The 26,002-nt window shown below is 41.2% G+C and overlaps 2 protein-coding genes across 3 annotated transcripts in view; one reads left to right on the top strand and one right to left on the bottom strand.

The window, feature by feature from the left end:
• PHLPP2 (PH domain and leucine rich repeat protein phosphatase 2) overlaps positions 1-25,342 on the top strand; it is a 76,819-nt gene extending 51,477 nt beyond the window's left edge. Inside the window, exons 10-19 of the mRNA XM_025888752.2 lie at positions 1,680-1,740; positions 5,425-5,520; positions 7,300-7,455; positions 9,738-9,938; positions 13,060-13,222; positions 13,424-13,554; positions 14,184-14,294; positions 15,097-15,291; positions 17,152-17,383; positions 20,185-25,342. Coding sequence (XP_025744537.1) covers positions 1,680-1,740; positions 5,425-5,520; positions 7,300-7,455; positions 9,738-9,938; positions 13,060-13,222; positions 13,424-13,554; positions 14,184-14,294; positions 15,097-15,291; positions 17,152-17,383; positions 20,185-21,339 — 2,501 coding nt within the window. The 3' untranslated portion in view covers positions 21,340-25,342. The remainder of the gene's footprint in view (positions 1-1,679; positions 1,741-5,424; positions 5,521-7,299; positions 7,456-9,737; positions 9,939-13,059; positions 13,223-13,423; positions 13,555-14,183; positions 14,295-15,096; positions 15,292-17,151; positions 17,384-20,184) is intronic.
• Positions 1-26,002, bottom strand: part of CHST4 (carbohydrate sulfotransferase 4) — a 330,552-nt gene that overhangs the window by 213,919 nt on the left and 90,631 nt on the right. The gene's annotated exons all lie outside the window — the stretch shown is intronic.

Here is a 26,002-nt window from a genome sequence, read left to right as displayed (position 1 = left end):
ATGCCATAACAGCATAAAAGAACCCATGGGAAGGATAAAAGTCATATTCAGAATGATGTGTACCTCTTGGTATATGCAGTGTTTTAATTCTTAAAAAAGTCTGAAACATATAAGGCAGAATGTGAAGATTTGTTAAAAGCTGGTTGATGGATGGACGAGTGTTCATTATTTTATTCTCTTTTCTGTGACTCTAAAATACATTACTAGGATAAAAGATAAGGACTTCTCTTTTCATTGCCTTTTATTATGCTAGAGAAGTTTCAAATTGTAGCTTAGATTAATTGCTTAGGTCAAAATAGTGTCAAAGCTGATGAGTAGGTCTTCTTGTGCTGTTTATGTAGATACCGTTGTGAGATGGTAGTCGGTCTTTTTGTCATATAAATATTTGCTATCAGGTCCATTCTCTATTCTAAATGTATCTAAAGAATCTGAATGAGTGGCCCTGCTAGAAAAGGCCTCATTGACATACACGCTGTCTTAGGGGACTGAGATTCTCTCACAGAGCCCTACTAAACGGGGCTTGCTTGAAGTTAGCCACTCTGTTGACGGAAGGAATCCTTAAGTTCTACAACCTGGAAGAATTCACACCAAAACTTGCAGTTCTGATGCCTCAAAAGTAAAGAACTCAGCTTCGCAAAAGAGGTTATCCAAGTGATCAGTTAATGTAGGAAAAGGCACTCAACCTCACTGGTCATCAGGGATATGCAAATTGAAACCCCAGTATGACACCACTGCACACCTACCAGAGCGACAAGAATGGAAAAGACTAAAAATGCCAGTGTCCACTGTTGTGAGTGTAAATTGGTTCAACCACTTTGGAAACCCGTAGAATTATCTTCTCTCTCTCTCTCTCCTATCTTATATCCAACATAAACGCTCCTTGCATTAGTCCACAAAAGACAGGGACAGAAATGTTCATGAAGCAGTGTTCATAGTAACCCCAAACTGGAAAAGACTTCAAATGCCCACCAACTCTAAAATGGTTAAATAAGTTGTGGTATATTTACATAAAAAATTTGATACGGCCACGAGAATGAAAATGAACTACAGCCATATGCAGTAATAGGACCAAATCTCACAATCACGGTGTGGAGTAAATCCGGACAGAAAAGTATGTAGACTGTATGTGTGTATTTTTATGGATAGGCAAAAGTGATCTGTGGTATTGGGAGTCAGGGTGGGGTTGCCCAGCTGGGGAGTGACTAAAGGGGGATTCGGGGGCAACTGGTAATATGCTGTTTCTTGATTTGGGTACTGGTTACCCCACTGGGTTTTGTTTGTAAAAATTCGTTGATCTATACACTTAAGATTGTTGCACTTTTCTATATTTATGTTTTACTTTAATTAAAAGTTAAAATATTGCCAGTAAAAATCCAATTATTAATTTTTTTTTTAAGTTTAAAAGCTAAGTAGTCACTGCTGACATTTAACAACTGCCTGAGCTAGTGTGAGTCCAGACCAGTACACAGGATCCTTCTATTAGTTGTTCTATTTGGTTTCAGATCACGATCAGGTAAAGTTAGTCATTGCTAGTTACCCAGGTTTTTGTCTTCAGTCCATCTCAGTAGATGACATTAGTTTTCTCTCTGGTGATCTCACTGAGCCACTTTGCTCTTGTTTACTCTCAGTTACTTTCTTCTTTGGAGAGTGTCACTAACATTTGTTTGTTTTTTGATTAGGGCTGACAGCAGTGAATGTCTATCCAGTACCCAGTCAACTTACTTCTCTAGAACTTTCCCGGTGAGTGTGTCTCATGAGAGTGGTGCTTGTTTGATTATTAATATTTAAGAGTTAGATGTGGATACTTTGGTAGTTTTGAGGTATAAGAGATCTAATACATTGAAATATTTGGGTAGCCTAGAGAAGGGAGAAAGGACGAGTGGAGGAATACTTTTAATTGCCATACCATCTATTTCGAGGGAAGGTCTTCTTGAAACAGAAAGGTGCCTGTGAATTACTCATTCTTAAAGTCTGGGAATTTATTTATTTATTTATTATTATTTTTTTAAGATTTTATTTATTTGACAGAGAAAGAGAGAGTTCACAAGCAGGGGGAGAGGCAGAGGAAGAGGGAGAAGCAGGCTCCCAGCGTGAGCAGGGAGCCCGATGCGGGGCTCGATCCCAGGACCCTGGGATCATGACCTGAGCCGAAGGCAGCTGCTTAACTGACTGAGCCCCCCAGGTGCCCCAAAGTCTGGGAATTTAGAATGAGATGCAAACAAAGAAGAACTTTTATCTCCTTCATGGTAGTGATTTCCTTCTTGCTGATTAAATTCAGATAATTCTTGGTTTTTATTGTCTTATTTTTAAATTTTTATTCTCTTATTTTTTTGGTATTCTTATGACCCGTGTTGGTCTGATGGTTAAAGTGATATTAATTATATTCAGGATTTTATTACTTCCATTGGTGGTCAAGAACAAATATAACTGAGGTTTGCTTTCTTTCCTTTTTTTTTTTTTTTTTTAAACGCTGTTGGGCATTCAGGATTCGGTGATTGAGTTTTATAGCCTATTGGAGAGTTTGACAACCAAACAAGCAGTTACAGGGTAGCTTCTTAAATGCTGTGATTATAGAGTGATAGAGCAGGTAGAAAGTGGATGGGGTCCTATATGGTCAGCGTCAAAGATTAAATGAGATCCTAAATGCAAAATATTAGTATGGTGCCTGGCGTAAAATAGTCTTTTTTTTTTTTTTTAAGAAGATGTTTTGTTTTGTTTTGTTTTAAGATTTTTTATTTATTTTTTGACAGAGAGAGACAATGAGAGAGGGAACACAAGCAGGGGGAGTGGGAGAGGGAGAAGCAGGCTTCCCGCGGAGCAGGGAGCCCGATGCGGGGCTCGATCCCAGGACCCCGGGATTATGACCTGAGCCGAAGGCAGACATTTAATGACTGAGCCACCCAGGCGCCCCTGGCATAGAGTAGTCTTTCAGGAAATATTAACTGTTAGAGCCAGGTTTCTTTTTGTTGTTACTTTGTTACCATTATTATTAAGCTGTTGTTCTAGTTCCCCTCCATCCATTTCTTTCTGTCATATCTTCTCAGCAGAACCCCAGCATGGGTCAGTACTAAGATTTACCTTCTCTGGGCTTGATAATTGCTAAAGAAAATCATATGGACACCACTGTAAAGTCTCAGTTTCCAACCTCATCTGGAGCTTATCAGTCTCTTCTCTTGTCAGGTCCTTCCAGTGTCCTGGGTATCTGCTCCACATTGTTCGGCTTCCCTCAGCTGCACCACCCCCCCATCTCCTTACTCCAGAGCTTAGCTTCTCACTTGACTGGGAAAAGAGAGATTGTCTTAGGTGATCTCCCTCAGCTTCTTCCCACCTTGCTTAAATGCATGGAGATTCGTATCCATTCTCAGCTGCTTTCCTCTGTTCAAGTCCAGTGCAGCCTCTGGGCCTGGGATGGCATCTGCTTCCCTGCTCCAGACCTTGCTCTGTGAGTCACCACTTCCTCCCCTTCTCGTGTGGTCAGGGTATTCTTTTTCTCCATCTACCCACACTCACACCTCTTCGGTCTTAACAAAGACAGATACTTGCAGCCCCTCTAGGTCCTATCTCGTTCTTCGCATTCCCTTTTTGTCCACATTTCTCAGGAAGTATTTGCATTTGTTGGCTCACTTTCCTCGGTTCCCATTTGTTTATCCCATCACAGCTTGCTTTCGGTCTTCTCATCTGGAACTTCTCTAAATTGACATTGTTAATCCTGCTCTTTTCTTCAAGCATGCTTTTTCCTCAGCTGCCTAATATGATCTGATTTTTTTTCATGCTGCTTCAACCACTCCTGTCTCCTGCGTGTACTCCTCTTCCTCAGCCAGTCTTTTACAGATCACTTATTCCAGGTCTGTCCTTACCTGCTGCGTTCTCATGTGACAAAGTCTCATTTACTCCAGTGGTTTCAGCTACACTTCGGCATCAGCATCACCTGGATCTCCAGCCCAGACCTGTTCTTCCAGCCTCAGACCTATGTGTCTACTTGTGCATTAGGCATTTTTGACCTGCCCGTCTCCAAGTACCTCCCACATGTGCCAAACGAAACTCCTTATCCACTCCTCCAACCCTAGCTTAGCTTGTTGTCTTGTGTCTGCTTCAGCTTTTGGCATTGTCGTAAGATAGTCCTATCAGATGGACACCACTTGCGACTAACATTTCCAACCTTGTTTGGAGCCTACCAGTCGTTTCTTGGGATATGATTTTTCTCCCTGGCTTTCTAGACAAGAAGCCTGAAGGTCATTTTTTATTCTTCCCTCTGCTCTACTCCCATGTCTAATTCATCTCCCAGTTGTTTTGATTTTTGCCTCCTAAATATTTCTGGAATCCCTCCCCTCCTTTCCATGTGTATTACCACCCATTTAGGCTCATACCATTTCTTGTCTGGAAATCTGTAACAGCTTCCTTTTACTAAAAAAGAACCTCAGCTGGACCTCTGAGTATCCCCAGAGTGAGCTGTTGAAGGTGCAATACCGACCGTGTCTCCCCACTGCTTACGGTACGAACACTTCATTGATCCCCCTGTACCTGCAGGATAAAGTCACAATCTTCTAGACATGACTTAGGTCTCTCCAGGTTTTTTCCTATGCCTTGGCTCCATATTTGCTGCTCTGGTGTCACCAGACTGCTTATTATTCCTCACATATATCATGTCATTTCTTTTCTTGTTGCTGCTCTAACTCATGTTGTCACCTCTTGCTTAGTATATTTTTGTCATCTTGGGTCAGTGTACAGCATTCCTCAGATTCTAACCCAGATGTCATATATCTTGGGGAGCTTGCCCTGATCCTTCACTAGGCTCTTGTGACAGTACCTGCGCATCTCTTACAGCACCTGCTTCTTTGTGCCTCATTATGTGATCTGTCCCTCAGTAGATCCTTTGAGCCTTAGCAAAGCTAAGTAGCATCTGAACATAGAATTTCTTGTGCTAAGTATCCGCTGGGTGGCCTGGGTCACGTTGTAATGACTCGCAGCTTCTCCCACCACTTACCTTCTGTCCCCGCTTCCTCACTTGTATTCACTTCGTTCATTTTCTCTACAATTTCCTTCTCTTCTCCTTCAGTCATTCATTACCTGTGCAAATCCTACTCGTCTTTGAAAGTTTGTTTAGAAAGCCACAGCTTTCATTGTCTTTCCTCACCCCATCTCTCTACTCTGTGCTTTCTGTAGTGTTCAGAACCTCCTCAGTGTCTTCTTTGAGCGCGTAGCATAATTGATCCAATATAATACATGTTCGTGTGTTTATCTCTCTCTGCCTATCTACAGCATTCCTTGAGCACTTACTATATTCCAGGTGGTGTGCTAGGGATGCCTTGGGGAGAGTGCTCCTGTCCTCAAGGAGGTCACAGGCCAGTTAACAGATACCTTACAGACTAGTGAAATGACTTCCACTTGTCATCTTCAGCGATGCCTTTTAATTATTTTCTGTAGAAACCTGCTAGAGTGTGTCCCTGACTGGGCCTGTGAAGCAAAGAAGATGGAAATATTAGATGTGAGCTATAATCTTCTAACAGAGGTTCCCATGAGGTATGTGTGTATTAATGTATGTATTATGTATATATGTATTAATATGTGTGTTTGTATGTGTAATTATTTTCCTAGATTTGGGTTGTCTTTGTTTTCTTTTTTTTAAGATTTTATTTATTTGAGAGAGAGACAGAGGGGGAGGGGCAGAAGCAGAGGGAGAAGCAGGGAGCCCGACATGGGGCTCCATCCCAGGACCCTGGGATCACATCCTGAGCCAAAGTCAGACTCTTAATTGACTGAGCCACCCAGGCGCCCCTTGGGTTGCCTTTCAAAGGTGTTTTCATTCGTTTGATAAATATTGAGTACTTTCTGAGTGTAGGGCACTGTGAAGTGCTATAAGGAATACAGTAATGGCTAGTGCACAGTCTTGGCCTGCATGGAACTGCAGTAAGTGGATAGTTGGGATGCCTTGTGCACAGATAACTGTGATAAAATGTAACAAGAGTTATTGGCATAGGTCAGAGATCTGATTGTGATAATCATTTGTACTGGATAAGTTGTTAGGAACTGAGTAATGTTCTAAGAACCTCACTTATTATCTTATTAAAGCTTTAACCACCTTATTAGTTAGACGCACTTATTCTCATCTTACAGATGAGGGAATGAAGGCCTGCAGCGGGTAGGTAATTTGCCCAAGGTCACACTTGACCAGGAAATGATGGGAGCTGTCATTTGAGTGTAGTCGTTCTTACTCTGAAGCCCTCACTCTTCATCATTACACTGTATGAATCAAATGTTTTAGAAATTCACAACTTTGAACAATTGGAGAATGCTTCATGAGAGATTTGCATATTTGATTTGACCTTTTACAAGATGGTGAGATTTCTGTATGTGGAGCGGGAAAGAGGGAGGCACTTGGGGTGAGGCACTGAGGTGTGAAATGTGTGGGGGTCATCTAGTAGAGTCTTTAAAATAAACTAGCGGCTTGCAGCACAGTAGGTGTGAACACAGCCTTTGGAATCAGACCTTAGTTCAAATTATGATACTATTTCCCACATTTAGTGTGAGAATCAAAGTCCCTTAACTCTTCTGAACTTAATAGTTAAAATGGCCTAGCACATTTTAAACACTAAATAAGTAGTAGTTTTTGTTATAATAAATTTTGTTATTTATTACAGTTAGAGTTGACCCTTGAACAATGTGGGGGTTATGGGTCCCAACCCTTGCACAGTTGAAAATCCACGTGTAACTTTTGACTCCCCCCAAAACTTAACTACTAAGAGCCTACTGTTGACTGGAAGCCTTACTGATCTCATAAATAGTCATGTTTTGTATGTTATATGTATTTTATACTCTATTCTTAAAGTGAGCTAGAGAAGAGAAAAATCTCATTAAGAAAATCATAAGGAAGAGAAAATACATTTACAGTACTCTACTGCCTTTATTAAAAAAAAAAAATCCACATGTAAATGGACCCACGCAGTTCAAATCCATGTTGTTCAAGGATAAACTATATAAATAAACTCACTGAACTTTTGGTGCTATCTAGACTTAAAATATAAATCAATTTATTCTAGAAATTCCTTTTTTTGTTTAGATCTATTCTGTGTTGTTTGCTTTCATTAAGTCATCTTTTCCCAAAATGACCTTACAATGACTTCCTGGTGGGTGATTGGTAAGCATATGGTCATGGCCACTCTGTTGGCTCAGGTGCTTGCTGGTGATGAGGCTGTCTAGGATAGGCTTCTACTTACTGATTTCAGGGAGATGGTCAAGGGCAAACTAGAAAGAATGATTTAAGGAAGTTTTTCATTTGTTTCTTTGTACTGTTGCCCTTAGAATCCTTAGTAGCTTGAGTCTCAGAAAGCTGATGGTGGGGCACAACCAGGTGCAGAGCCTGCCGGTGCTGGTGGAGCACATCCCTCTCGAGTTGCTGGATATTCAGCATAACCTACTCACCAGGCTGCCAGATACGCTCTTCTCCAAGGCCTTAAAGTAAGTGCCACAGAGTTTTTTTAGAAGAGAGAGCCATTGGTGAAACAAACAGTATTGACTTGTCCTCGGAGTGACCTTTGGAACTCTATTTACAGTGTTTGCTGCATGGTCCAACTATGGGTGGAGACTCACTTATACGAGTAATTTATATGAAATCAGATAGGGCACTCTTGTATGAGGCAGTAGTCTTTAACTCAGAAGTTGAAATAACCATCAAATACTGAAGAAGTTTTAGTGTTGTAAACAATTTCAAGCAGCTTGGGAAATTTCAAACAGGCTTTCATCTCCGAAAATGAATACATTTATGACCTCTTGAAGAAAAATTAGCATTCGGATAAAGCTTTCTTAGGCAATTTTCAGCTTTTGCATATGGGAGAAAAGGACATATCACTAAAGTTAATTTAGTTTTTGCTTCTTGCTTTACCAGGTTATCATGAAGTTACATTCTTAATGTGCAGTGCTTTTTTACTAGCTACTTTGAAAACTGTGCATTTAAAGGTAACTTTGTTCCAAAAGGTGTTATTTACGTTCTCATTGTAAATTAACAAATAGTGTGTCTTCCTGTTACTTCCTGTAATCTGGTTTATCTCATGCATATGTCACCATTAAGTGAAAATTAGTTTTAATTATAGTCTTCCACAATATTGTCTTAAGTATATAAATGGAGAAAACAGAGATAAGCATTAGTAATTTAACATAAGGCTATATAGGATACATGAAAAGGCATTTAGCTCACAAGTGTTGAGGGAAATTTTCTTTTTGGAAAGTATATGGGATTTTAATGCAGTAACATTTAACTTTTTAATTAACAAGTATTTGTTAGTAATGCATAACAGTGCATTTAGCTCTTTTTTTTTTTTTTTAAGAGAGAAGGGGAAGGGTAGAGGGAGAGAGAATCTTAAGCAGGCTCCATGCCCAGCATGGAGCCCGTCGCAGGGCTTGATCTCACAACCCTGGGATCATGACCTGAGCCAAAATCAAGAGTTGGATGCTTAACCAACTGAGACACTTTCTTTTTTTTTTTTTTTTCCAAGATTTTATTTTTGAGAAATCTCTACACCCAATGAGGGGATTGAACCCACAACCCCGATATCAAGAGTTAGATGTTTAACTGACTGAGCCACCCAAGTGCCCTCTTTGTTGCTGGTTTTTTGTTTCTTTTTTAAGTTTTTATTTTTAAGCAATCTCCACACCTAACATGGGTCTTGAACCCACAGCGCCAGGATCGAGTCACACACGCCACTGACTGAACCAGCCATGCGCCCCACTGCATTTAGTTCTAATGACAGTCTGAACAAAATTAGTTCACAACCTTAGAATTTGTAGTAAGGAAGCTACTTAGTAGCTGTAGCAAACTGTCAATGATATTAGTCTAACCCTAACTCTGCACAGAGAACTTTTGGGACATACAAAGATATACATACATATAAACTACCCTTAACAACTAAAAAGCTAATTAGGGATGTGGATCACATAATATGAAGAAGACTGAACACAACAAGGTTAATAATAATAACTGTCTTTTATTAAGCATGGTATATATATACCACACACCATGCCGGGCAAATTTTTAAAATCATACCATATTTTACCTGTTAGATTGGTGGAGATTAAAATGAATTATGATACTCAGTGTTGACAAAGGATTGAGCAAACGGACTTTCTTATATCCTTCTCGGGGAAGGTATAACTTGGTATTGCCTTTCTGGAGTTCAGTTTGACAATATATACACAAATCTCAAAGATGGATGTATCTTTGACCCTACAAATCCTGCTTCTGGGAATATGGCCTAAGGGGATAATTGGATAACGGCACGAAGCTGCTCATTATGATGTCTGTAATAGCAAAGAGTGGCCAGCAGCCTGTATGCCCGTTATTAGGACTTTCAGGGAATTGGCTAAATAAATATGAGCCTGTTAAAAGTCAGACAAAAACTTTTCTGAAGGGTGTCTTCACAATTGGGATATTTGTGAACATGACATTCAAAAACACCTTTTCCATGGACAACAGACAGTAAAAGATGAAACTAGGTTAGAATCAGGCCACTGCAGAAGCTTGGGAATACAAGCAAGCCTAAATTCTTTCCTCTCTGCTGGGCTTGCATGAGTTGAATAAAAGGAACTTTGGTTGGGTGGATAGAATCAATTAGAAAAATAATACCCTGGAGGAAATTAATTGTGTCACAAGTTTGGGAGCATGAAATGGCAGTGTTCCATACTGAGATGGTATGATGGTAACAAATAACCATAAAGGAAATGGTGATTTGTGTGTGTTGTGTCAGTCTCAGATACTTGAATGCCTCTGCAAACAGTCTAGAATCTTTGCCGTCTGCTGGCGCAGGCGAGGAGAGTCTGAGTGCTCTGCAGCTGCTCTATCTGACCAATAACCTCCTGACAGACCAGTGTGTGCCTGTTTTGGTGGGCCACCCGCACCTGCGAATCTTGCATCTTGCCAACAACCAGCTACAGACCTTTCCTGCAAGGTAAGCAAATGGAACCATTGTTCATTTCAGACACCACATAGGGTGAAATCTGCATTTGCCAGCCTACCTTACAGTTATCTTACTGGGTCCTCTTGCTTTATGTTGAGCAACTTGCTGCTGATTCCACTAGTTGAATGAGAAAATCTGTACCCAGTTGTTAAGTATCAGTAACCAGAGAAGTTGTAGCTAAAATGCATTTAATTCTTTGTTCTAATTACTTAATAATGATCTCAGAATTTTCAACCTATAAAAGTACAAGCTTAAGAAATACCTTCTAAAAACAATTTTTTCTTTCCCTTGTCAGCTCTGTTTTATAATATACTGTTGAGTCCATTAATTTATTCATCATATATATATATGGCTATACCCACAAGAAAACATAAGAGAGATGATTAATGCTGTCAAAGTTGTAAACAGTGTCAGTGGAGAAATATCTTCCAAAATATATTTGATAAAAAAAATTTTGGAAAATTTGATGCCAGAAAAATCCACCTATACCATGAAAGTAGTCATTAAAAATCATGTTTCCTTTTTTTTTAAATAATTTTATCTATTTATTTGAGAGGGAGACAGAGTGAGAGAGAATAAGCACCAGCAGGGTGAAGGGCAGAGAGAGAAGCAGACTCCCTGCTGAGGGGCTTGATCCCGGAACTCTGGGATCATGACTTGAACCAAAGGCAGACGCTTAACCGACTGAGCCACCCAGGTGCCCCAAAAATCATGTTTTCAAAAATGAAGACTATAGGGAAATGATATTTGATATAATTTGAGTGAGATTATGTATATCATATAAAATTATGTTTGCTATAATTTGAAAACAAAACTATATTTTGATTCTAATTTTATTTAACAGATGTCTTAGAAATGTGATAAACTGAGAAAAATTCATAGAGATTATAATTTTTGTGAATGTTTATGAAATGAGGTATTTGGAGCTTATAGAAGACAGGCAGGATAAACTTGATTGCTTCTTTCAAAGAATTTGAACAATGGCTTTTCAAGTGAAGGCAGAATCTTGGGGCACCTGGGTGGCTCAGTCAGTTTGAGCATCTGCCTTCAGCTCAGGTCATGATCTCGGGGTCCTGGGATTGAGCCCCACGTCGGGCTCCCTCCTTAGCGGGGAGCGTGCTTCTCTCTCTCTCTCTCAAATAAATAAACAAATAAAATCTTAAAAAAAAAAGTGAAGGCAGAATCTTAATTTCAGCATGTGAAAGATCTCTTGAAATCCTATCAGATTAATTCCACTGGCCTCAGATATGTTACTGTAAAGTGGAAACAACAGACCATTGACAAGTCATACTGGTTTATGAAGCTTTTGGGAAATAGCAGATGGAATGCTCTGAAGCTGATGAATTCTTCCTAATCTGATGACATTCTTATTGGAAGCATTAAAAGCAGACTGATACAAAACTTAAAATACATTAAAGATTATGAAGATAGGTTAGAAATAAAAAGTAATAGGAGATTACACAAAATTAGAGTACTCTGAATACAGATAATAAAACTAAATGGAATTTAGGAGCAGTATATTAAAGAAAATGTTCTATACTGAATCATAAACCCATTGTCATCTCCTGAACAATATTTAATTACACAGGCACAGTCCAAATCTTCTGTTTCTTTTGGACTACTTTCAGAATCTAGCATAGTTCTGGGTACTCAGTAAGAGGCTGGTGAGATAGCGATACTGCATTTCTGGTTACAAATTAGGTCTAAGTAGGGAGTAGTATAAGAGAAAAGCATGAGATTTGGACAGGGGAACACTTTTAAAATGTATTAAGTTAAAAAAAAGGCAAGTTATTAAACAATATATAACATTTTTTATTTTGAAAAATATAGTATATTGCATTAAAAAGGACAAGAATACCTTCTACCAGACTGTTGAGAGAGATTATCTGTGGTAGAAGGATTAAAAGATTTTTTTTCTGTTTATCTCTACTTTTTAGTTTTTTTTCAATGAGTATGCATTACTTTTGTAGTAGGAAAGAAAACAATTTTAATTTACTGAGCTTAGTTATTCAAAAGTATTTATGAGTTTTCTAGCAATAGAAATTATTTATGATACATGGAAAGGGCGGGATATAAATTTTATGTAAAACAAATATGCATATGAAAATGCTGAATATGCATCTAATTTAGCAGAAAGAGTAATAGTAATTTCACATTGGTGGTATTAATGTTTTATTTATTTTATTTATTTTCCAAACTTTCTTTCCATGTTATAGGAGTTTATTATTTTTATAATTTTTAAATTAATAAACTATAAATAAATCAGAGCAGTTTGTAATAATCTAGATAAAGATGTTAGGCTGTCTGAAGATATTTTGCTTGCTGTGTAGAAAGCTTGCTTAGTCCCACAAAACAGTGTGACTCGCTTGTATCATAGTCCCTGGTGCATCACTGCGTGCACAGCAAGCACTCCTGAAATGTTTACTGAAGATGGATTATGTTATGAATAGGTAGCTATAGAAATTTAACATCGAAAGGAATCTTAGTGATGATTTAGTACAACTTGTTTTTTTTTTTTAAAGATTTTATTTATTTATTTATTTGAAAGAGAGAATGAGAGAGAGAGAGAGCACATGAGAGGAGGGAGGGTCAGAGGGAGAAGCAGACTCCCTGCTGAGCAGGGAGACCAATGTGGGACTCGATCCCCGGACTCCAGGATCATGACCTGAGCCGAAGGCAGTTGCTTAACCAACTGAGCCACGTAGGCGCCCCAACTTGTTTATTTTATAGCTGAGGATGTTGATGCCCAATGACATTAAATTATGCAGTATTTTGCAGCTAGTTAGTGGCCAAGCAAGTACCATAGTCATCTACCAACCGTGGGCCAGTGCTGATTCAGCCTCTTCCCGTAAGTCAGATCACAGGAAGATGTTCATACCCACAAGATCCAACAGCTATAGGAGAAGCAAGGGAAGCTTCCACCCTCGAGACCCAGTGGGAGGCAGGGTAGGCTGAGACTCGGAGAGCAGTCACCTTGGGGAGCCGTTCCCTTTGCTGGCGTCTGGCTGTTGGATTCCGATCAGCCCTCTGGCAGGTGGGCCAGGCCACCTCACCCCGGCTTGGCGGCTGCCTGTTGGGGGTGCACCATGCTACGTGGCTGTTTCTTTTTCAGCAAACTAAATAAATTGGAGCAACTGGAGGAACTGAACCTGAGTGGCAACAAGCTTAAAACCATTCCCACGACCATAGGCAACTGCAAAAGGCTTCACACCCTTGTGGCACACTCCAACAACATCAGCATTTTCCCAGAAATACTGCAGCTGCCTCAGATCCAGGTACTTTTCTGTGATGGAATGGTGTCCTGCTGGGGAAATGGCGGGTCTTCTCTTCTCGGCAGTTCGGGATCACAATAGATTTAATCGATTCCTGGGAAGAAATTCTTTCCTTTGAGGATATAGTAGGGGACTGAGTGTTAGGGAGTTAAGAATTCGCTGTCTGTGATGTATTCTCTTTTGATTTCCCCATTTTCCTCTCAGTTTGTAGACCTAAGTTGCAATGACTTGACAGAAATCCTGATTCCGGAGGCTCTGCCTGCTACTTTACAAGACCTTGACCTGACCGGAAATACGAATCTGGTTCTGGAACACAAGACGCTGGACACATTTAGGTAGGAAAAATTTTGAAATTGAATCCACATGTGCTCTTAGTTCCACCAGCCATGTGTGGATCTCCTATAGAGGTGTGTAGGGATCTTGATGAATTAAAGGAAGAGAATGAATCAGGCCATAGAGCCCCTCCGTTCTTTTACTTAATTCAGTTATGGATAGATATTCTGTCTAGTAGACAGCCCATTTATATCAGAACTCAGCATCATGGGCACTGCTCAGCCACACACTGAATATTTTCACATAGACATTTTAGGTGGCACGGATTACATTGCATTACATCATCGAAGAGATAATGCAACCTCACTCATTGTACCAAGCCTCCATTGTATCAGAATATTTAAGTAGATAGTGGGCTAAGACTTTGAAATCTTTGGATGTGCTCGGTTTTTCATTGAAATGAACAGTACCGATTGCCACAATATTTGGCCCCTATTTCTTCCTCCTACCCTTTTCCTTTCTCCTCCTTCTTGGCCCATGGGTCAGCACACTACTTTCCTTCCGTTCTCTCTGGAGATGAATCTTGGTCTGTCAGCAGATGATTTTATAAAAACACATGTTCTTTTGGGATAGTTCTTGGGAAACACAGAAGCCTGTGTGGTGTCATCTTCCCTTCCTGCACTTCCCACAGCCACATCACCACCTTGAAAATCGATCAGAAACCTTTGCCAACCACCGATCCTACAGTTACATCGACCTTCTGGAGCCATGGACTGGCCGAGATGGCAGGGCAGAGAAATAAGTGAGTATCTTGGCCATGGAAAGAAATTAAAAAGGCAGCCCCTGACGTCTGATCTGATGCTGAAAGCTGGGCCATATTGATTCCTGGGGCACTTAAGCACATCATAGAATGCTGGCATCAGAGAAGACCCCTCTGAGACCATGGTGCAGTGACACAGAAACAAAATGAATGCACAGTCCACAAAATATCACACACACCCTCTCACAGCTAAAATGGTGACTGCTACTTTCTCCTCATGCTAATCATCTTTCCCTATAGATAAGATTTACTGAGATATCCAACCATAGAAGGGCCCCACTTTCTGACAGCACCTAATCTTGGTCCACTTCATTAGACCTTCCCCAAAATGACCCAACCAAAGCCCAAATCCTGTAGTGGGTTCTTTCCAGCACGCTCTTACCTATTCACCGTGGACTTCCATGGCACACGTTCTCCCTTCCTGCAAGGCATAATAAGCCCAACTCATTCCACCATAGTTGTGCTCCTGGGGGTCTTTGGCTGAAGGATGTTGACCATACTAGTCCTTAATCCCTACTAAGGGAAAACTTTGAATCTTTCCAGCCTTTGGCAGCACTGCAAAGCAAGTATGTACTGCCCCTGAGTGTGGCTGAATTCCTCTGTTTCTTAGGACATCAGCTCTTTCAGGTGCTACTAATTACCTAATACTGTTTTCATGTGTAGATTAGAATTTACTACTGTTTTTTCCACCCTTAATTAATACTTTTCAAAGAAGGCTCCCTGGAGAATAATCCTTTTAACGTAACTTGCTCTGATGTTGGTTTTTATCCTGTTTGTGTTACAGGCTGTGTGTCTCTGCCCTAGCTGTGGATAACTTTGCAGAGGGGGTGGGCGCTGTGTATGGCATGTTTGACGGGGACCGAAATGAAGAGCTCCCTCGCCTACTCCAGTGCACGATGGCAGATGTGCTTCTGGAAGAAGTACAGCAGTCGACAAATGACACGGTTTTCATGGCTAACACCTTCTTGGTATCTCACAGGTAAGCAGGTGGGTTGAATAATCCCTAACTCAGTTCTACTTTTGGAAAGTAAATCTCACTAAGCCAGAAGGTCAGGGTCTAAATTTATAGGTACAGGATCAAGGTGAGACCTTGATCCTTCTGCTATGACTGCTCTCTGTATCAGCACAGAGGAACGTGGGGACTTTGGTCCTTTATTTATTTATTTTAAGATTTTTATTTGAGAGAAAGAGAAAGCATGAGCAGGGGGAGGGGCAGAGGGAGATTGGAGAAGCAGACTCCCTGCTGAGTGCGGAGCCCCATGCAATGCAGGGCTTGATCCCAGGACCCTGAGATCACAACCTGAGCTGAAGGCAGGCGCTTTACTTACTGAGCCACCCAGGGGCCCGGGGACTTTGGTCCTTTAAAGAGCCTGTGGAGGGGCGCCTGGCTGGTTCAGGCGTTAAGCGTCTGCCTTCGGCTCAGGTCGTGATCCCAGGGTCCTGGGATCAAGCCCCGCATTGGGCTTCCTGTTCCGTGGGAAGCCTGCTTCTCCCTCTCCCACTCCCCCTGCTTGTGTTCCCTCTCTTGCTGTGTCTCTCTCTGTCAAATAAATAAATAAAATCTTTTAAAAAATAAAAAAAAATAAAGAGCCTGTAGAGCCATCTGTTTTCCCTGTTGAACCCAGAGGTTGCTGAGGATCTGGAAAACCCAGAAATCGTGTGTAGAAGGTTGTGTGTGCATAAGTGCATTTGTACATTCAGGGGAAGGAAGATGGTGTAAGCTTTTGTAAGATTCTTCACAAAGAGTCAGTGACCTACAAAAGGTTAAGCACTGATCAGATTTGTGTATTTAGAATACTTACTATTGGGGATTTACCAATTAATTTTCTCAGCCACTTAAGGGCAAAAACTCTATATAACCAAACTATTGAAAATCTCTCGGTAGCTAATACAGCATCAAGTACATCAGGTGGGCTGTGTGAAGGCTATACACAACTGAGGGGTTGTAACCTTATATCATTGAGATTGAGATGGAATAGTCTGGCGCCCGAGCTGGTACTATCTCATTATAACACAAAGCACAGATGTTGGGAAAGGAATCTATTTTTCAGTAATAGAATTGAGCTAGGAACTTGGTCAAATAAAGAGTTTGGGAAAGAGAACTCGGTTTATGAAGCACCCCCAAGAGCCAGGCAGAAGACCAATCTGTCTTTCTCATACCATATCTTTAATTTTCCAAACAAGCCAAAGAAGTGGGTATTTTATCAGAAAAATACCTTGCTGTGGATCTGCAGTGAGCAAATGGCAGAGCTGGAATTTGCAACCAGATCTTTCTCAGAGTATCTGCTCTGTGCTTAGCACTGTGTGCCATGCACTAGAGGATGGATGCCATGTGTATGGGAGATACAGAAGGAAGAGCGTGCTCCTTCTTTCGAGGAACTTACAGCCTAAGTGAGTGGTTCTCAAAGTGGTGTTCTAGGAGCAGCACCCTCAGCATCACTGGGAACTTGTTAGAAGTGCAGATTACTGGGCCCAGCCCCTTACCCACTGCCTCAGAAACTCTGGGGAGAGAGCCCAGCCATCTGGTTTAATGAGCCCTCCAGGTGACTCTGATGTGCCGAAGTTGAAAATGACTGAATGAAAAACACTCTGTGATCAGACACAAGCAGAAGCCGTAGAGAAAGCTGTTATCTTCACTGTCTCCCTCTACCCTCAGCCTGTTTGTAAAATCTCTTCTCAGTCGGGTGAGCGTGGAAGGCATGTCCTGTAGTAAGAGCCTGCCTTCAGGTGAACACGGGGTGGCTGGCTCACAGTCACGTGGCAGAGAAACAAGGAAGGCGTGGACATGAAGGACTGCCACTTACTTTGAAAACTTCGTTTTCTTTTTTTTTCTAAACAGGAAATTGGGAATGGCTGGCCAGAAGCTGGGCTCCTCCGCTCTCCTTTGTTACATCCGCCCTGACACTGCCGACCCAACAAGTAGTTTTAGCCTGACTGTAGCCAACGTTGGCACATGCCAAGCGGTCCTGTGCCGCAGTGGGAAACCAGTGCCCCTCTCTAAAGTCTTCAGCCTGGAGCAGGACCCAGAGGAGGCTCAAAGGGTGAAGGCCCAGAAAGCCATCATAACAGAGGTGAACCTCGCTCTCTACCAGTTACTTCTGCTTCCCAAATCTAGTGAATGCTGCCCTGCATACAGGCACTCAGGGTCCATTTTCTTCCTCTCAAGCCTGGTAATTTGTATCTAATCCAGATAATAGTACTAGAAGAAAATCTAATGAATAGTCAATGACTGACAAAAAGAAAAGACAAATTAGAAATGAAAAATCCTAATTTGTCATCCTTCAGATGTATAGCTAGCATGTAAAATGAATGTAAATATCTCCCTTGATTAATTTCCAACTCCTCTGGTTTATTATTCCAAATAGAAGAAGAAAAAATTCTACAGTCTGACATCCCTGTTCTGAAATGCAAAGTTTTAAAATATTTTTACTGTTTATATTATGTGTGGCTTAGTATGGTCTGGTGGTTTTAATTTTGTTTTGTTTTTTAATAACGAAGCATCAGTATCTCTACTGTTTTATAGCTTGTCTCCTTTTTTAGTAATTAGCATCACATTTTTGCTTTCAAAGAGACTTTAGCAATTGTATGTGAACATTGTTTACTGCAAAGCGGAATTTTGCTCAGATGCTTTGCCCATTTTTAATTGTTTCTTTGTTGTTGAGTTTTAAGAGTTCTTTGTGTATTTTGGATACAGGTCCTTATCAGACATGTGTTTTGCACATACTTTCTCCCAGTCCGTGTCTGTCTTTTCACTCCTTTCACAGTGTTGTTTGCAAAGCACAAGTTTTAATGTGAATTTTTTTTAATTTTTAAACATTTTTTTCTTAAGTACACTCCACACCCAGTGTGGAGCTTGAACTCATGACCCTGAGATCAAGAGTCACATGCTCTACTGACTGAGCCAGCCAGGCGCCCCAAGAAGTTTTTAGTTTGAATGAAGTCCCACTTACCATTTTTTTTCTTTCATGGGCTCATGCTTTTGGTGTTTACAAACTCATTGCCAAATTCAAGGTCACCCAGATTTTCTTCTGTGTTAGCTTCTAGAAGTTTCCTGGTTTAATTTAGGTCTGTGATCTCTTTTTAATTAATCTGTGACAGATGTAATCTCAGTGTCTAGAGTCCTTTTTCCTTTTTGCATGTGGACATCCCGCTGTTGCCGCAGTATTCACTGACCAGACGAGTCCTTTCTCCGTGGAACTGCCCTTGCTCCTTTGGCAGCCGTCAGTGGGACCGTATTTGTGTGGGTCCGTTTCTAGGCTGTCTGTCCTGTCAGAATTCCACCCAAGGAACACAAAACCAAAAAAAAGGACCATTACAATGTGGGTTGATACTAAGAAGATTCTGGAATACTGAGGTATTAGTCTCAGGAAGGTCTTTCAGTCAAAACAAATGAAAGATAAAAGATAACTTTGTGTTTGATTAATCTCTTTTTCCAGAATTTAGATGATGTTGTGTTGGTTCTTCTTGGGATGCCGTAGGCAAGCAAGAATTACTCTTTTTTTTGTTTTGTTTTAAGATTTCATTTATTATTTGACAGAGAGAGACACAGTGAAAGAGGGAACACAAGCAGGGGGAGCGGGAGCAGGAGAAGCAGGCTTCCCGTGGAGCAGGGAGCCAGATACGGGGCTCGATCCCAAGACACTGGGATCATGACCTGAGCCGAAGGCAGACGCTTAACGACTGAGCCACCCCGGCGCCCCTTGCAAGAATTACTCTTAAAATGTCAGTTTAACCTCAGGCATGTATTGTTTGCTAAGCACTTGACACTATTATTTTATTTAATTTTCACAATAATCCCCATGAAAGAAGTGCTTTTATTTCCATTTTACAGATGAGAAAAATAAAACTTAAGGAGTTTGTGACAAATTCTGGTAAACGAGAGAGCCAAGATTTTCACCCAGAGAATCACCACAACTCTGAAACAAATATATTGGTGGCTTTAGGGGTTTTGTTTGATTTTATCTTGAAAAGAAATCAGTACAAAGTATTTGGCAGATGACAGCAAGTAGGATTATTCCTTTTCCTCTCAGTTTAGAATTATATCAGTTGTGACTTGATCTGCTATTCATTCCTGGTACAATCCTTACAGATTAGGTAAATTATGCTATGGATTTCAGACTTTACTTTTCTAGACTAAATAGCTGTAGAGATCATTTAATGCTTTAGCTACAAAGATTCTCTTAGCCATTTAGTATCTAACTGAATCTTTTCCGTCCCTACTGTGCCTTTAATGAGAAATCATTTTTAGTGACCCACCTGAGTTTTGGCCTTTGTGAGAATACTGGTGATGGAGAACTAATGACAGTTCTGCTTATTGTTTTTCTAACAGATGTTTCTCTATTTAAGGATGTGCTGAGGCCTGTGCTTCATGTGAGCAAATATCTCTTGAGGTGCAGGTGCTATAAACTTTTAGCCACTTAATTTTAATTGGTTTTAACCTCAGTCCTATGAACTATTTGGTATAATAACCACATGATATTTTGTCCTTTAAGAATTCTGTACATTTCGGGCGCCTGGGTGGCTCAGTTGGTTAAGCGACTGCCTTCGGCTCAGGTCATGATCCTGGAGTCCCGGGATCGAGTCCCGCATCGGGCTCCCTGCTCAGCAGGGAGTCTGCTTCTCCCTCTGACCCTCTTCCCTCTCATGCTCTCTCTCATTCTCTCTCTCTCTCAAATAAATAAATAAAATCTTAAAAAAAAAAAAAAGAATTCTGTACATTTCATTTTTGTAAGTCCACTTAAATTATAGAGGTCTGAGGAAAAGCCATACGTCTGTTCTCTTTTACTGTAGAGCCTAGGCATTGTGATCTAAGATAAAAATTATATGTCATTGTTGCTTATTTCTCAGAATTTGCATTCTGCTTGTCTCCTAGGACAACAAAGTAAATGGGGTAACCTGCTGTACCCGGATGCTGGGCTGTACATACCTCTACCCTTGGATCCTCCCTAAGCCCCACATATCTGCCACTCCACTTACTATTCAAGATGAGTTGCTGATTCTGGGAAACAAAGCATTGTGGGAACACTTGTCATATACAGAAGCTGTCAACGCAGTACGCCATGTGCAAGACCCATTAGCAGCTGCCAAGAAGCTGTGCACATTAGCCCAGAGCTATGGTTGTCAGGATAATGTCGGGGCGATGGTGGTTTATTTGAACATCGGTGAGGAAGGGTGCACATGTGAAATGAATGGGCTCACCCTCCCGGGTCCTGTGGGATTTGCTTCAACCACTATCATCAAGGACCCCCCCAAGCCAACCACTCCTTCCTCCAGTAGTGGCATTGCCTCGGAGTTTGGCAGCGAGATGTCCACCTCAGAGGTGAGCAGTGAGGTGGGGTCCACTGCTTCTGATGAACACAACACTGTCGGGCTGGATGCTGGCTTGCTTCCAAGGCCAGAGAGGCGCTGCAGCCTCCATCCAACACCCACCTCTGGGGTGTTTCAGCGCCAGCCTTCTTGTGCGACTTTCTCAAGTAACCAGTCTGACAATGGCCTGGACAGTGATGACGACCAGCCTGTTGAAGGTGTCATAACAAATGGCAGCAAAGTAGAAGTAGAAGTGGATATCCACTGCTGTAGGGGAAGGGATCTTGAGAACTCTCCCACTCTTATAGAGAGTTCTCCTACCCCATGTCCTGAGGAACATGCTAGAGGATCGTTTTTTGGGATCCGAAGACAGAACAGTGTGAATAGTGGCATACTTCTGCCAGTGAGCAAGGACAGGATGGAGTTACAGAAGTCCCCCTCCACTTCCTGTCTGTATGGAAAGAAACTCTCGAACGGCTCTATCGTGCCCCTGCAAGATAGCCTGAACCTCATCGAAGTGGCCACAGAAGCACCCAAGAGGAAAACTGGCTACTTCGCTGCTCCCACTCAGCTGGAGCCAGAGGACCAGTTTGTTGTACCTCGTGACCTGGAAGAAGAAGTGAAAGAGCAAATGAAGCAACACCAGGAAAGCAGGCCCGAGCCTGAGCCCAACGAAGAGGATCGGACCGAGCTCCCGGAGGAGTTTGACACGGCTCTGTAACCCTCCCCCAGCAGCCGGAGGGTTAGGGAAGGCTGTGCAGTGTGGGGGTAGGGGTCCTTCCAGAGGCATTGTGCCTCTGCATTTCTAAACCATAGCTGAGGGGGGTAGAACTTGGAGCCAAACATGGTGAGAGCTATCAGGGTCTTGCTCCGGATAAGCTAGTAAACACCATCAGTGTTAAGTTTCACATTTAACCTGCATTGGAATTCCCAGAGTTACTGGGAAGAAAGCAGATGTTGTTCTGTATCAGTCCTACCACCTGCCATTAACCCTTTCTCTCCTAGGATAATTTGAGAATTTGCCTGCCTGGGCAGGAAAGGGACTCTTTCTGTGGAGGAAATAACTGAAGATTGATTCTCTTTACTTATTGCTGCTGATGGATCTCTGTGACAGAGAAATCACCTTATATCTCAGCCTAACTGATGGGATGTGATGTGACTAGTCACATGGCTTTTCATTCTTCTCTACGAGAATATAGCCTTTCGAAATGATGTTTATTGGAAATGTAGAACCAATCAGATAATTTATGTATGTAATGTAATGAGAGCACTTTTCATTGACTGTGAACTTTTTATTTTTGAATCTGCACTCGAGCCATTCTTCTTAGAGGCAGCCCAGCACCTTTGTCTGTAGACAGAATGATCATCAGGTGTTGGAGCATTCTGTGAGGGTATAGGGAGGGCCCTGGGAAATCTTTGACCTGTTGGAGGGCAGACTGGGAAAGCCCCTGAGAAACCTGGGGGAGTGCGATCTTTGGGGATGAAGATGGGGAAGGAGAGAGGACTAAGACTGCTTCTCCCCCAACCAGAGAAAGAGAACAACTCCTTGACAAATGTGGCACCTGCAAGGAATTGCCCCGCAGATCACAAGAGAAGTATTTGGGGACTGGCCTCTTCCCATGACATATGATGGAGTTGGCGGCCAGCCTCCTCATGTGTAGGGCCAAGGCTGATGCTGCTCGCATTCAAGTGTAGCAGGTGACTCTGCACGGACTGAGGCTGAATGAGAGCAGATGGACGAACGGAGCTCATGGGTTAGACCTGCTCCTTTTCTTACTCTAGAGCAGAGGGATGGTTTTCTAAAGCGTCGGAAATGAGTTGAGTTCACATCTTTAATGTTGAACAGAGTACTCTTCTGAAAACTGCTTATCCACCTCACATGGTTTCAGAGTACTGGGCTCAATTACTAATGGAAGAAAGACTTAATTGAGAAAATCCTAAGCTTACAGAAAACCTGGTTTACTGTATTTTTGCACTTTCCACATAACCCTAGCAAAATACAGTTCCTTCCATGTTTGTTCTGTTGCCTTTTCCATTACAAGATTTACTTAGGAAACTAATTCCTACTTAACTCCTATAAAATTTTGACATTGCTTGATTTTACCCAATGGGGAATGTGCTTTGAATTTTTAGAATACTTTCACAATTAAAAAAATAGTGTGGAACCATGAATTTGCTGTATGAGAAACAAAATGTTAAAGATGGCGTTGAGATATATATAGATCTGTCTGTCCATCTATTTATATCTTTGAGGGGGTTTTTGAAGTTTTTGTTAAAGCAATAGTAGAAAACCGGATGGTCTGTCTTCAGATGGTTATGTGTCCTCATCTCCTCAGCGGCCCCCACATCCGTGTGTGTGTGTGTGTGTGTGTGTGTGTGTGTGTGTGTGTGTGTGTGTGTCAGTGGGGCTCACTCTTGGGGGATTCCATACCAGTCCAGTGGCCGTCTGAAGTTCAACCCCTCAAGAATCTGAGTTTGAGTCTCCATATTGTCAGGAAAACTTGACTTCTCTGTATCAAACTATTGGTCAGCTACTAAAAAGTTTTACAACTCAGGTCTTGATTTGAAGCGGGGAATATAATAGTTCATATAAAGTTTAGCTGCCATTAGAAAAAGGGGAACAAATTGTGTTGCTGCCCTATTTTTATATGGGGAAATGGGGGGGGGAATGATGGAGAAATGAAAATGAAGAAAAAGCCCAAAATATTAGTGATGGGTGATGTGAAACGTCTTGCTTCCGGACAGCAGACTCTTTGAGTTACACAACACTGATGCTGTCTGCAGAAGAAAGTTACTTTGGGAATATACCACTTTCATAGTATAGTTTCTTAAAAATAGTCCTTTATCTCTGTGAGCCCTTTTCTTGTCTTTGTTTCCCACTCTACTTATTGGAACCACCATGAAACCCGGTTCTGAAATGACTTTACCAAAAGTATTTGCTTTTTCATCAGAAGAACTCTAAAATTCCAAATGTTCTTTTACATGGTACATTTATTTTCAGGAAACACTAGGTTGCACTGGAAACCTTTCATATAGGCTTTCATGTAGTTAGTATCAAACTAACTCTTTTCTGTAACTTCCTTTCATTCATTTCCCTCTAATTGCTCTGTATTAAAATAGAGGGTAAAAAAGGCCATAGTCCATTACCAAAAATAGCATACAGAACTCTTGACCTATGAGGTCATTTACAGTCCTGTGATCTGATTAGGTTGTCAGGTGGTGAAATCCAGGAATCTCTCTCCAGGTGAATGTAATCTGCTTCCCAGGACTTTACCGAGAGGATGTGTTTCCCCCGGTGGGCAGAGTACCGTTGATCTCTAGCCCAGAGAGTCTGGCCTCTGCGTGATTCTCAGGTCTCTGTGTGTACCTCCCATTTAATAGAGAACTGTAAGAGAATTTGTGAAAGAGTATCACTCCTGCTTCTGGGAGCAGTTCAGGAGTCCCATGGAAGAAAGAAAAATATACGAGTCTTGGCAGCCATTGTATTCTTATTTTTATCCAAATAGATTGGAAATACGTTCGAAAGTTTGAATGCCGCTATGTCATTACGAGTCTACCGGAGAGTCACTGAATTGGCACTCCTCATACAACTGAGGGCGTTATTATTATACTGCTGTAGAGTGTATGTGTGCAATAAGCTGGCGAATTCATTTTTCTGGTGTATGGAAGAGCCAGCACAAGCAGCTTGGTAATCATTGGGTGCTATTAGAGTTGTCTGTAGCCCGTGCTAATGTTCCGGGAGGTGGAGCCAGCCGGGTTGGGTTTAGCTACTGAATATCAAACGTTGCTTTTCTTCCCATGCAGACCTTCAGCAAAAGCAGGTACTTGGAAGCCACAGGCTCACCTTCTCTATCTACTCAATAATTATTAATGAAGACACCTCCATAAGGGAGCATTTGGCTGTTATGGATAAATGTACCATTTATTAAATAATTAGTCTCCAAGCCATTCAGTGATGCCTGCAGCATCACTAGAGAACTGCTTCGTGTCACTTTTTACTTCCCTCTGGGTGGGGCCTTTTCAGACTCCCTGTCTCGGAGGCAAGTTCATCTTTCTCTCCAGTTAGTGACTCTTACCCCATAGTTGGGTAAGCACTTCCTAGATTGAGGAAAGCAGCTACAGTAAATCCTGCTGTTTCTTTCATTTGGTGATCATTAAGTCACACCTAAGCTCCTTGTATTCTAAATTTCACGCACTTCTCCCAGATGCTATAGGGTTTTCTCTCACTGTTGCCAGTGGATGTCATCCAGACAGTGAGTTCATATCTTAGGGTTTTGTGCAATCATTGTTGTATTGTAGTCCTAAGACTCATTATAGTGTATTTTTGATATTTTTGAAATGTGTTAAATTTTTTAATTCAATAATATGAGCCAGAGCATGTTGCAGCAAATCTATTGTTTGTAAAAAAAAAAATAACGATAACAACAATAATAAATAAAATAAAATGGAATATCTTTTTCATGGCTTTGTTTTAAAATGGAATACCTGTTATTTTATAAATATTTTAGCATGAAACTGTAATTTCTCTAACTTGTATATAGAATTAGTTTCTTAAACAAAAGTACCTTTAGGATTTTTCTTGCCCCTTCCTTTTTTTTTTTTTTTTGTTTGCTTTAGAGGAAGATAACAAATGAAACTACATTCCATGACATTATGAAGCTATGAGTTAAGGCAAGAATAAATATTTTCGCCTCTTAAGCTGAAATAGCAATAAAGATTTTTTATGTTAAGAAACATATTCTGACTTGACTTATATGTTTAAATAAATCCAAAGACAGGAAAGAGTCCTTATTTGCATGCAGGTTGCTGGCTGACTAGAGGAAACTCAGTTGTAAGTAATTGATGGATCCTAAATCAGAGCTGATGATGACACAGAAGAGCCAAATGGATAATCTAGTCGTCATGTTTGTCCTAATGTAAAGGTTTGGTGTCAGAACCTCAGATGTAGGAGTTGACTCTGACTCACAAAATACTTAAAATCCAGTTAAGCCTCTAAATTAAATCTTCACCCCCCCCTCCGTCCCCCCCTGGTTGTCTCCCATAATCTCTGGACTCCCAAGCAAGATTAGGTTTCTCTAAATAAAAGCCAATTGAAATCATTTTGCAGGTTTCCTCCTTATCTAACAGAATGAACATTTTAAAACTTTGGTACATCAGCTGTTCGTTAGCACCTGCATATGCTGGGCTCAGAGCCACCATCTATGTGCTTTAGTGCCTCAGTTCTCTGAGACACTCCCCTCCCCACTCCAGGGCGGCAGAAGTCAAGTCCTCTGAATGTGTTCTCTGCCTCGTGTGATAGTCCCTGGTACAACAAAAGCCAAAAGAATGTGTTAGTCTCTCAGAACATGTTCTGAACATACTGGGTAAGTTTTGTCTCTACTACT

Source organism: Callorhinus ursinus, unplaced genomic scaffold, assembly GCF_003265705.2.
Source record: "Callorhinus ursinus isolate GAN/ISIS: 27379988/994484 unplaced genomic scaffold, GSC_fseal_2.0 scaffold37, whole genome shotgun sequence".
Classification (NCBI taxonomy): Eukaryota; Metazoa; Chordata; class Mammalia; order Carnivora; family Otariidae; genus Callorhinus; species Callorhinus ursinus.
This window is presented reverse-complemented; position numbering and strand designations above follow the sequence as displayed.